We start from the raw sequence: 13,061 nt of genomic DNA on the forward strand, positions 1-13,061 counted from the left end.
ATATTAAAACCTTTTAGAGATGAAAGTCAACGCTTTTGGAAAAAGTTTGAAAGTCCAGAGATTTCAATGAATTCATAATGTAGATATGTTGTAATACAAAATTCGAGATGAAGGCATAAGGCTTTAGAATACAAAGCAATCACGTGCTTACATAATTGCTTTAATTATAAAGTTTGCTGCATTTACACTTAGCTGCACACTGAGGTTTCCTTTACCTCTTGTGCTGCAGCATACTTCAAATTCTTCAGTGTTTGCGGGAAATATTTGTGACTGCAGGGCTACATTATTTCAATAAAATAATCAGTCGGTTCATTTAATAGACAGCTGCTTGTGGGTTTAATGTCTTATCACACATGCCACTTTTTATGAGCACAATGTTTTTATTGTTTTCTTTCCTGTTTCCAAACCTCATCACCAATTCAGGCTGTTATAAAAGAGGTTACAACCAGAGTCGAACACAGCTTCACCATAAAAATAGAAACTACTTCTTCAAATAATGAGAGTATGTGATTGCCCCCTCCTACTCTTGCTCCAGTTCTCCATTGATGGGTGGCTTAGATTTCATGTAAGGACGCATTTATAGAAGTTTAATGCTTAAAAATATAAGACCTTTCTAAGTTTGCCAGAAATTGCTGAACATTATCAGGAATTTTTTTTTATTTTTTTCTAAACCTTCAGTATTCAGTATGATGCCATGATAAAACAGACAATGTTCAGTAGCTCAAGAAATAAAGGAGAATTGAAGGCAAACAAGAACTCTGCAACGGTTTCCATCATTTAACAACTTGACACCAGAATGAATGATTAGGGGAGCTGGTAAAACAAACTTAAAAGCCTCTTTTGCTTGCGTTTCTTGAAACCTTTATTCAACACACCAAAATGGTAAAATATTAGACTCTTGTACAGACAATATTTAAATAAATACCATGATAAATTATCATTAACGAACGCAACAAGCGGTATCATCAAAGAAAGACCTAAGGCTTCTCGACTTTTTCTGGAGTTTTTGATGTTTTACTATTGTGTACAGGGGGAGGTTACGTTTAAATAAATGCACTAATAAGTAAATAAGCAAACAGCTAACAGTTGAAGATTACTGTCATTTGGCATCATCACAGTCAGTAGTGAAAACTTTAAATTGTACAATCATTTCTGCAAAGTGCTTTGTGACAATACGTCTCACATAAAGGGGCTATATTTCTCTTATCAGATTTTGACACCTACAGGTTTTGCATTAGTCACATGGAGGGGCAGTTAAAAACCCAAAGGCATCCCCCATATCATCATCAGAAATAAATCTCTATGGCACTACACCAGGGTGCTTGATTTACTGTCCTCAATCCATTTTGCTGTGACATATTTTAACTTTACATTGCGCTGTATAATTTCTCATTTAAATGTTCTAAGTAATCCAAAATCGGTTTAAACAGCACAACGCAAATTAAAATATTTAAATTCACCCAACCGTTTAAAAGTAGTGCTGAGTGGTATCTCACCTTTAAGAATGAAATCGTTAACAGAACAAGACTTTTTAACCGCTGTATATTCAGAGGTTTGCTGGGTACACTAGTAAGGCAGTCAGCACAGCCGATAACATTTTAAAAATCGTCACGGTGAAAAAATGTTGCTACAAGAGTGAGTTTCAATCCAAAGGTTTGTTGTCGTTATCACAGTGTGAATTCATCCAACTTACAGCACCCCTCCTATTTATAAAGTCTGCTTTCATTCATATGCACAGCCTCAGAGTCCTTGTTTTAAAGCAAGCCGTCCTGTTCAAAAATAGAGGGCAGGAGAGAGAAGTCGAAGGGCACAAACTTGACACCGGTCCCGTGGTAGAATTTGTTCTGAAACTCCACCCTGAAATCAAAGACCAGAGTGAAACGAGAACATGTTAATGATGCAAAAACAGTCTCAATGTCTTATTCCTAATAATCGTAGTTTACTCTAAAGGTAGATAACAGCCACATAACTTAAGAAGAGAAACATAATTTACAGGGTCCCCCTGGGTTAAAAAGTCTCAAATTAGATTTATTTTTAATTAAAGGTCATAAAATGTCTTAAAAAGTATCTTTAACTTATGAGAGGTCTTTCAATTTAGATGGCACCTAGATTGAGACATGTCAGAATATTTTACCAAATGTACACAGACCTTTTTTAACAGACAGAGTATTGTCAAAAGAAATTCAATGAGGTATGGGTTGTGGGACAATAGCTGAACGCGTGCTCATCGGGAATGGTTGATGTCCATTACTCTTTCCCGGTAGAATCTTCAATCCATTTATTTACACCACATCATCAGGATTCAAATAATCCACATAGCTATGCTTCATTAATACATTATAAAACCTAAAGCATCAAACATGGTGAAAAAACGATATGCTTCCAAATACACACCTAAATCTAATTACCTGGAGCCTTGACTTTATGCAGAGCACAAGGTCAAGACTCCACCTAGTGTTCAGTGTTGGGATTACATACATACAAAATTACAGAGTTATGTAAGGTTTCAACTTTCATGCAGAGATCAAATAAAACTAATGAAACAAACAATCTGGCTCCAATATACACTATCTGGTTTTTTTTTACTTTTCATGTGACAACACAACATTTATGGCAGCATATTATATATGCATTTACAAACCCTGAACTGAGGAGAGGAGAAGGAGAAATGGAAGTTCAAGGAAATTTGCCTTTTAGATTATAATGACAGGAATGGTTGAAAAGTAAAGAGCCATTATGAGGCAACTTGCACAGGAAATCTGGTGCAAGATTTGCATAAACTATCTTTGTGTTGGTCTTTAAAAGGACTCAAAAAGTATTAAATTAGATTTTTTTTTTTAAATGTTTAAAAAAAATCGTATTTATCTAAATGGCTGACGTACAGAGCAGCTTAAGATAAAGTTCTATCAATGCTGTAATAAAAGGAGCTGAAGAAGCCGATAAATAGATAGATATTGTTTTGTTTTTTAATTCAATCTTTGAATTTGATTTTTTTTCTAAAGCAACAATGTCCCCAATCATCCCAAAAGGTGAACAACTTTGAGTTTTCCTGGTCTTTTCTTACAGTTAACTGAAATACTTTGGGTTTTGGACTGGTGGTTCAAACAAAACCAAAAATATGCAAACATCATCTTTTCGGTTTGAAAATTTTAAGGTGCGGTTTGCACTACTCTCTGACAAGTTATATTCCAAATGTTTAATCATTTAATTGCACCAATACTCACTTTGTTGCCATAGCTACAACCCAATACAATGTCTGCTCTTGTACTAGAGTATATGTTACATGTTACTCATCAATTAGACTCACCAGTGAAGTCGGAGAGCATGGAGGAAAGCTGACAGGCCCTCCATGACTAGAAGGATGGATACAGTGAGCATGGCAAAGAGGCCGAACACAGGGACCAGAAACACAACGCCCACCCTCGTGGTGATCCTTAGACCCAAACGCATCACCATGGACCACAACACCTCTGACAGCTCTAAAATTGTGATAAATTAAAAAGACAAAAATAAATTAACATCTGACTATCGAAATATATCTAAAGGTAAATTAAATACAGCGCAAAAGTGAGCAGACACAGAGAAGTAAAGACAAGTTGCAGCGCAGGGTGATCGGCTTTTTCCTCAATGAACTTACGAGCGTGGGCCAAGCTGAGCGCCCAGAGACGCAGGTATGATGCTGTGTTGGAAATGCAGCCCAGGCAGTACTCTATGGTGTGAATGGCCTGGTGCAGGAGCACATCTGCAAAGTCAAACTATAAAACATTTCAAATTAAAAAAGCGAGATAGCACACTCAGTTAATACAGCAACCATGTTCTAAAATAAGGAAACTCAATGCATGTTGTGTTTACATGACAATGAATTAGCTCCACAGCTGATTCTTTTCCATGATGTGACGTTCTCTCTTACATTTTTTTAATTTCTTTATCTATAAGGGCAAAACATGTCACTCAGCATTTCTGTAAGTGTGCCAGTGTTAGTCAGCAGGCTTATTTTTAGCAGCTGTCCTTTGGCAAGGTGTTCTGACAGGTGTAAAAATATTACACAACAGCATGCTGAAATCACAACAAAAGCAATACAAACATCATAAACAAGGCACATATTATGCAGAGTGATAGGAAGACGCAAAACACTGAACCAACAACACAATGAACAAATCGACTTATATCGCGTCATATTGTGTACTTTGTAAAGTTGCAGCTTGAAGTGCATCATTTAACAACAAGACATTTAATGGATCCCTGACCTGTTTTGGAAGAGCTTCTCTGCTTGGCACTTCATCAAGACCCTCCTCTTCATCTTCTTCATAGGATGCTGGTGCTGAATTGTCATCCTCACTTACCCGCCTCACCCGCTCATAACCCTGAGGTGAAACAACAGCATTGACTTACACGTGTTTTGACAAATGAATTCAAATATTTCAGATATGTTCGAACCTATCCGGCGGCACTTACTCTACGTCTGCGCAGGCCTTTGCCTCCACGGTACAGCCAATACAGGTAAAGAGGTTTTCCTAACAGCAGCACAGGAACTGACAGCATAGCTATCAACACCAAGAAAATCTGCAGCCCAGTCTGTGGAATCATGACACACAAAAAAAACCCTGCATGAACACGGATCAGAATACTTAAAGAGCTGGAAAATGGTTCAAATGGTATAGTGGAGACATACCTGTCCTGGGTACAGAGGAGGGATGTCATTCCCTTGCATGACAAACATGTTAATGAAGTGAATGAGGATGCTGGGAGCCTGGCTGGAGTCTCGTGCACCAAATGCCAACCACTTGTATAAAATCATGAGGACCAGGTAGCCGAAGAGACAGAGCAGGAAGAGCAGCTCAGGAACAAAAAGCAGATATACATTACATTTCTGCCGGAAGTGCCTAAAGGGAGCGAAGAAAGTGGGGAAAAAATTGAATGAGTGAGTGAAAACAAGGATGGCATCACTAAATTGTTACAATTATGTGTTAAAAAACTAAAATAATGATGTTAGTAATTCAGTTCTTAATAGCCATCCATACATGAATGAAAGTTCTGAGTTTAAGATTTGCACAGGCAGATAGAGGGTTGAGCACCTCTGCCTATAATGCATGGTAATGCATGCTAATCTGTGCATTATGGAGTACAATTACTGACCTTTATGATTAGCTTCTGACTAAAAATACAACAAAAACTGGTGTTAAAAATGCAAAAGGGTACTTATTAAAGTGAAAACTGGGAGATTCTTTTGAAGTAGAATACATAGTCAATGTTATCATTTAATAGAGCAAACAATCATTCAGTTGCTGGAAAATCAACTCTGTGGTGTCTCTCATCTACATTCTTGCCAGTGAAACAATATCAATATCAGCAGGTATGTTTGTATGGTGAGCTGCACATTGTCTCTGCCTGACTGTTATGTAAACTGCTATGTTGTAAACTGGGATAAACTGCCACCACAATAAACCCTGATTACTAAAAAGAGCTGTTTTAAAAACAGACACAATCATTTAAAAAAATTAGTTTAGGCTACTTATGTCATTTTATTTGTGAATGATATTTGAATGGCTACATTCAATAAAGTGAAGCTAAATAACTAGCTATGTTATTTTGGTTTGTTTTACATCTATTTTTAAATTTGTTCCTTCTTCTGGAGTTGTCCATTATTTGATCTTGATTTTTTTGTCTCATGTTTTTTTTGCATGAACCCCACAAAGAATAGTTGTTACCGTAGTGATTACTAATGGGGATCCTATGTAAACAAATAATGAATTATTTAAGTCATATTTCTACATTTCAACATGATCTTCTTGGCAGTGAATAAATAAATCGCAGTATGACATAATGCTCAATCAATTGAATGCACCAATTTAGGAACTAAAAATACAGAAATGTCAAATAACAATAAGTATTACTAACGATGCATGACTCACAGCTGCTTTAAGAATAAGGCTGTCACAAGCATGTAGTGTTCTTTATTTGTCAACACGTTTTAATTAAACAATAAATCAACAATGTTTTAGTCAGGAGAGTAAATATTTTTTGTGGTCGACAAATTTACTGCGGTGACTGGTCCTCTGATAAGTATTTATAGAAACACAGTGAGTGTGTGAAATATGTTACAGAGACTGACTTTAAATATTCATAACCAATACATTTGACTAAATCACTAGAGTTCATTTTTCCTCCAGTAGGATCATGGATGTAGGTTAACTAGTGAGCTTGTGTTGTCTTTCTTGCAGTTGGTAATATGTTGCTACAGTTCAAATGTTTAAACAGTAGTCACAACAGTTAAAGTGATATATAATACAACACTGGAGCTCTATTAAAAATGTTGGCCTACTCAATGCACAGAAGACTGTTCTGCACATGTTGATGCCTGACTCTGATTGATACCCGTACTGTAAGTATGGAGACAAAATGGATGGTCACCATCAGGGATTTATATCTGGGGCCACTCACAAGTGATTGAAGACACTCAGCACCACGCCAAAGCTCATGTGGACGACCCCGATCACAACCGACATCTTCATCTTGTAAGAGTTGAGGAAGGAGAGCCGGTTCACTGCCAGGTTCCATATCTTATGGACAAATCAAAAAAAGCTTCTCAGTCAGAAATGATATGAAATGAAATGAGTCAAACTAGATTTCAGATATTTATTTCAGCATTCATTTACTCACAGGATCAATGCCAAATGGGTACGGTCCACTGAAGACACCACTGACATTAGGGTCTAATGTGAGCAGAGCGTTTGATTGGAGAGTCTTGTTTCTGTAATGTATAAAAATAGTTATGAATTAGAAAAGCACCCATTCATACACTGATGTACAAACACAATATATGTATCTGCTTGTGTGCGTGCTTCCTTGATAACTGACGTCCACTGCTGATTTGCGAACATAGCCTTGACGCTCCAGGCAGAGCCGAATATATTAAGAGACTTGGAGAAGCAGTCGTTGTAAATCAGCCCAGTGTAGATAGAGAAAAGGCCCATCATCAGGATGATGTAACGTCCGTTGAAGAACGTTGCCCATATCTGAGTAAAACAGAGACACATTTATGAGCTAAAACTCATTTCAATCTATCAGCCGTTCTATTCTGGATGAAACCAGCATCTCATTCCGGACCTCATTACTGGAACGTTTCTTCTTCTGATTTTTTTCCGTCAACACCATCCACAAGGCGAAGAGACTCATTACGGTCCCGTGGCCGAGGTCACCGAACATCACAGCGAACAGAAAGGGGAACGTGATGATGGTGTAGGGAGCTGTCAAATAGAGAAACATATTCAATGACTCATCCTTAACTTCCCACATGCCGCACTACACAACAGAGAGAGACTTTCACAGTGCGAGTTCTTACCTGGGCTTACCTCGCGATAGTCCCCCACCCCGTAGGCCTCCACGATGCTCTGAAAGCCTGACGTGAACTTGTTGGTTCTTAACAGGGTAGGAGGAGTGTCAGTACTTGGGATTCGGTTCACAAAGCAGGGTACAGTGGCATCACCTTTTCTCTGTAAAACATGTGAACAAGGCAGAAAGTGTACTGAATCAAATAACAAACAATGTAATAAACAATGTGGATTTGAATGCCCTTGACAACATTAACAGAATAACAAGGTATCACATATTTACAGCTGGGGGAAATTTATGACCATCAAGCCTTATTTTAATACACTCTGGGGGAGCAATGTTATCTGGAAATATCAAATAAGCAGCCTGAGAATATTGTTCATCAAGAGCAAACAACACGATCACGATACATCTCATGATTAAAAAGAAGAAACAAGAAACATGGAATGTTTCAGGACAGGTAGTCATCCAGATCGCCTGCTGCCAGTATTAATGCAAAACAATTCAAACTTGATCTCATTAACACAAAAAGCAGTGACACTTGAATGACGCTGATGAGAGCTAAAGGGTTAGAAATGAGCTCGGAATGAAGCGATGATTACAATAATGATTGCAAACAGTAATTTGACCTCCTTTCAGATAAACGTCTTATCTATTTGGCTGTAATATCGCTGCTTCGTGTTTTGAGAGGCTGCTTTGACTTGTCAAATAAAATGTTAGTAATTAAATCGAATTTATTTCCGTATTTATGTCAAATCACAGATGATGAGCATTATGCTGCTAACCCACTTGATTCCCAAACACAGCTGTGTGTGTCAGTTTTTTTTTTCAAAGCGCAGGAAATGTTGCAGTGTAGCTTAACTGCACGTCTGTAGCATCTTTATTCATACTATGACCTTTTTTTTTTTCCGATTGGGACTCTGGCTGTTTTAATGTAAAGTTTTACTGCGAATAGTTTGACTTCAGAGGTAGACGTAGTTTTCAGTCAGACCAAAAAGTGCGTGTGCATTCCCATAAGAAAAGTCTAATAATCATTACAATCAATCATCATTAAATACCATAAAACTTCAATTAAAAGCTCTGCCTTTTATGTACTCGAGTCTATGATATTACCCTTCCTTTTTATGGGACAGCTTTCATTAAGAGACGGGCAAATACTTATAATCAAACACAATGTGTGCACAGCAAGGACAGGAAAGATGATACAACTGTTCATTTACACCAGAAAGATTATTTAACATACATGAACAAATTTAAAACTATAAATCACTTTTTTGATCTTGCTTTGTTTGACAGTATGACATCCTGCTGCACAGCTGGTATACATAGAAGCATTTATTTTCTCTTATTTGGACAGATGTTGAAGTTCATATCTGTTATTGTGTCTTCTTTTATTTTTGATCTGACACATTTCTGTATTTGTCAAAATTTCCAACAACACCATGCTAGTCAAAGGGACTGAGCCTTGAATCGGGATGTGCTTTTATTCGAAGTTTTACGGTAATCATGATCACAACACAAAAAGCCCTAACAGGCCTTTGCACTCACCGAGCCCTCTTCTAGCGCCCCCCGTAGGTTCGCCAGGTCACTGACCGGACACCACACCTCGGCGATCAGACACTTGTTGGTGACGTCAAAGCTGCAGAGGTTCAGGATGTGGTAGATGGCCTTCATCTTTTTCACCTGCACAACCCAGGTGAAAGCCGACTCTGAGGCTTTCTGCAGGACCTGCCTCAGGTAGTCCTCAGTGCGGTGCAGCACCTGGATAAACACAAACACTTACTACAAAACCCGGCGGAGCAATGTTTGGACACAATTGACCTTTCCTCAAGTGTTTCTTACATTGTTAAGGTCTTGGATGCGTGTCCTTAAGCTGTCCAACACATCTGCCCGCTCCTCATCGTTCTCAGGGTGCGGATAAAGATGGCAGTGGTAACTGAGGGCAACAAAGACAGATGTGAACGCTGATAATGAAGAAGATAACTGCAATTACTGATAGGTTAGGCTATATACAATGCTAATCTTTCTTACCAATCACAGATTTTTTGTACTTTCTGTCCAATCTGGTCTCCCCAGAAAGATATGAGAAACACAACACTTTTGCTAATCTCACCCTAGAACAACACAGATCAGACAGGTTAGTACCACAGCACAACAACAAAAATGCATAAAGCATGACGATACTTTACCTCCCCAGCTCCGAACCAAGGAGAGAAGCACAAAACACAAATCCAAAAATGTTGCACACTGAAAGAAGACCCTTTTTTTTTTTAAAAACGTTACCAGAAATGTTGGCTTTGAACTCACAGTGTCGAGATCAGCGAGATTCTCATCCAGCTCTGCGTAGCTGAGGATGGTGTAACCTTTACACACTCTCCACAGCATGCGCTCAAACGCCTCCACCTTAACCCGCTGGATGAGACCTGAAACAAACCTGCAGCAAGGAGAGATCAGATCACGTTAAACATGCATACCTGCATTTTATTTGATATAAAACACCCTGCTGTGTGAATGCAGCTCACCCCAACTTTGCTCCGAGTCTCTGCATGCCTGTGCATCCGGTCCCCGAGTCTGTCTCCATGGTGGGGAATTCTTCATACTGGGGACCAAGAGCCTCATGCTAATTATAAAAAGGAGCAGGTTTCATTCATGACAGCTTGTATTAGCTGCTTCTTGCATGATTCGACACAGAGCTATGTGAGGTTCATTTTCACAAATGTCTGTCTCTCATATTCTCTTTGTTGTGTTTATTTTTTTAATATGGCAGCCTGGATGAGTCAGGTGCAGCTTGTTAACAGCTGCACTGTAGCCGTGTCATTCATAATAATCAGCACTAGTTCAACATCCATCACCCGGCGATACAAACACAAGACGAGAAAACAAGAGGCTACAGGAGAGGTGAGGGAGAGTGTTTTGCCTGAGATGCAAAACAGAGTCGGACTGAGGAAAAATCAATATATGACTAATGGTGTCTGTGTGATAAATGAGGAGCTGAATGGAAACACTCACTCTGGAGCGGCTGTGTATGAAGGTCCGTGTGATCTTCAACATGTGTGTGTACTCTGTGAGCTCCAGAAGGTTCCTCTGCAGCTTCTCTTTGTTTCGAGCCACCTCGCTGAGCTCCATCTCCAGCCTCTGGAGCTGCTCCTGAACATCGACACACACACAGAGAGAACAAGTTCACTAAAGCTTCAGAGTGAATTCAGCTGTGAGATGACTTGGTCAGATTTTGTGCTGAAATTCTAATAAACGTTTACATTGTTTTTCAACAGTGAAGAGAACTTGCACTGGTTCACCACCCGGAAACAAAAAGGTGAAATATGAAGAACATTTACAAATATAAATCTAGACTAAATGACATTAAACATTGAAATAGTACCCAGCACCAGAAAATACAGAATAAACCATTTACTGAGTAAAAAACATTAAAAATAGATGCAAAGTTGGGTGGACACCAGGATTTCATGGGATTGAGGTGTGGGAGTTTCCTTTCACCTGAACCCTAGTTTTGAGAAACCTGACATATGAACAACAAATTACTGACATGAGGATGTTGTAGCATGTAAACAAATCCAAACATATCCAAAATGATGTTCAATTTCCACTTTTTCTTTAACCTACAAAAATAAGTCCTGACATAGTGATGGTTTTCATGTTGAAATGAAAGTGAAAGTCTGACATCATGCAATGCAGGGGAACACATTTTTAACTTGTTCATCTCCCTGAATTGATGATACAATCCAGGAAGCCTAAAACTGGAGAAAGTAAAAGCCGATCTGAATTTTTGTCAAGATGCATTTGAAAAAAAGAATAATCCCATTCTGTAGAGAGCAGCTCTAAACAAACATGTAGTTTAATCTTGTATACAAATACGCAACAATAATAGTTTTTTTAACCATGAAATATAGTATGTTATTACACTGTATATTTGTAGGCAAATGAAGATATAAGTCGGCACGTTTCTTATTGTTTCATGTCACTGTGTATCCTAAATGTGCAAGAACCAGGTTCTTTTTAATTCTAAGTTATTTTTCTGTGCTTTTAGTTGAAAATGTTCTAGGCAATAAACCTGATTCTGACTTACAGTAGCCTAATATCTGACTGAAATGAAGTGACACTTACCATGATCTCAAGAACTTGTCTTGGTGGAGGAGCGAGTGGACTCTCATCCTCTTCTGGAACTGCAATGTTAGCTTTTTGAATTTCCCTCAGAAGATAGCCTGCAGTGCAGACAGAAAACGCTGATGTTTGTTTTATGGTAAAATTTTTTTTTTTTTTAAATGCTCCAGCTGTGAAATGTGAAATCTCTGAGGTATAGTCTACTACTTTAGGAGACACTCTCTGCCATGAACTGCTAACTGCACCCAGTGTGACTCCAGATGTATGTTCAGCTCATGCTACACCTAGGATCCCCAGGTGCTCTCTCTCTTACCCAGAATCCTCTCCAACTCCTCACATCGCTTGATTTCGCTGACAAAGCGCCGCTGGAACGAGCTGACACTTGGGTTGAGCTGAAATTAGAGGAGCATCACAAGTCAGGTGCAAGTCACTGCATCATTGTTATTGCACATGCAATCTGCCTCCTATTCTAAAGTCAAGTGTAATGGGAGTTATTTGCCTCTAAATGTTATAACTGTGTGCGATAGATAGATAGCCAAGATAGATGCTGTTATACATGTAAGATGAGGGAGGGGATCCCATAGACTTTTTAACTGATACTTATGTGACACTGGTTACCTGCACCTTTCCATCTCTACTTACATCTCTGAACTCGACCAGCCCCAGCTCCCCCAGCTCACTGATGCAGTCATATTCAGAGCCGGACTGCAGAAACAATTGCGCCAAGCACATCTCCTCACTCCGGAACACCATCTTTATCTGCAAGCCAGAACCTACCTCATCCACCTCTTTAAAAAAAAAACAAAAAAAAAAAAACACAGAAACTGCACAACGAGCCGCGCGCGCGCTACAAGCGAAAATAGGACATCAAAAAAAAAAAAATCCACGAGTCGGTGCGTGGCTTTAAACCCCTTAACCAATTAACATCCTCCCCTGGGGATTAATTATTGTCCATTAGTAATGACGACTTCAGAAGGGGGGAATCTTTCTCATTCTGAGTTTGGGGTAATCCAAATAAAAATTAAATGAACATTAAGAAAACAAAGACCTCCCTTAAGCACCTTTTGCATCCAGCGATCATAGAGAAAGGCGTCATCCTCAGAGCGCCTGTCATTACGGCGCAAAAACAGGGCGACGACGCAACGCCGGCCGGAAATAAACGCGCAACAAACAAGCGAAATAAAAGACAAAGCATCAACCCGCCGTGGAGACAAAGAGGACAGGAGGCAGCCTCACACGTTTAAAAATAGGCTTCAGTCAGAAATAGACCACGGCCCTTTATTCGCTCTACGTCGCCCGGCAGTTGACACAGATTGCGTCTCCGGGTTGCCAGATCCCGTCGTATCCTCGAAATTAATAACCGTCTTTTGTTGATTTTGAGCAGTAGTTGTTATCAGCTGTCGCAAACTAAAGGTTTGAAATTAAAAGTAAAGAGCAAGAGGAAAACAAACTACTTATGTTTGGGCAGCACAAAGGACAGCCAAGGACACATTCAAAAATACATAGGCCACTGATTAGGGATTACATATCTATTCTTTTTAAACCATGTAGGCTTATAGAAATCGATTTTTTTTTAATAATTATAAATAATAATTGCAAAACGTTTGTTA

The 13,061-nt window shown here is 38.9% G+C and overlaps 1 protein-coding gene across 2 annotated transcripts; it reads right to left on the reverse strand.

The window, feature by feature from the left end:
- Positions 1-312: 312 nt before the first annotated feature.
- atp6v0a2a (ATPase H+ transporting V0 subunit a2a) lies at positions 313-12,766 on the reverse strand. Of its 2 annotated transcripts, none has more exons than XM_020629883.3 (20): positions 12,094-12,766; positions 11,765-11,843; positions 11,455-11,552; positions 10,342-10,479; positions 9,855-9,931; positions 9,640-9,766; positions 9,364-9,446; positions 9,175-9,268; positions 8,881-9,093; positions 7,343-7,493; positions 7,108-7,247; positions 6,859-7,016; positions 6,661-6,751; positions 6,442-6,560; positions 4,673-4,883; positions 4,456-4,575; positions 4,248-4,364; positions 3,638-3,755; positions 3,308-3,479; positions 313-1,857 (listed from the first exon to the last, which is right to left on the reverse strand). In XM_020629883.3, exons 1-20 carry the CDS (start codon positions 12,202-12,204, stop codon positions 1,755-1,757), a joined length of 2,520 nt encoding a protein of 839 aa, XP_020485539.2. In that variant the 5' UTR covers positions 12,205-12,766; the 3' UTR covers positions 313-1,754. The 2 variants fall into 2 exon arrangements, with proteins under 2 accessions (XP_020485539.2, XP_020485538.2); XM_020629882.3 differs by having other exon boundaries at positions 9,855-9,952.
- Positions 12,767-13,061: the final 295 nt, after the last annotated feature.

This window comes from Labrus bergylta, chromosome 17 (assembly GCF_963930695.1).
Source record: "Labrus bergylta chromosome 17, fLabBer1.1, whole genome shotgun sequence".
In the NCBI taxonomy this organism is placed as follows: domain Eukaryota; kingdom Metazoa; phylum Chordata; class Actinopteri; order Labriformes; family Labridae; genus Labrus; species Labrus bergylta.

What these genes read in the sequence shown, in the direction of transcription:
- atp6v0a2a (XM_020629882.3), bottom strand. Translation starts at nt 12,204, where the DNA reads ATGGTGTTCCGGAGTGAGGAGATGTGCTTGGCGCAATTGTTTCTGCAG. An exon ending in CTATCGCGAGGTAAGCCCAG is followed by an intron (nt 7,248 to 7,342) that starts GTAAGAACTCGC and finishes TCTATTTGACAG; the next exon opens with CTCCCTACACCATCATCACG. An exon ending in GCTCAGCTTGGCCCACGCTC is followed by an intron (nt 3,480 to 3,637) that starts GTAAGTTCATTG and finishes TCACAATTTTAG; the next exon opens with AGCTGTCAGAGGTGTTGTGG.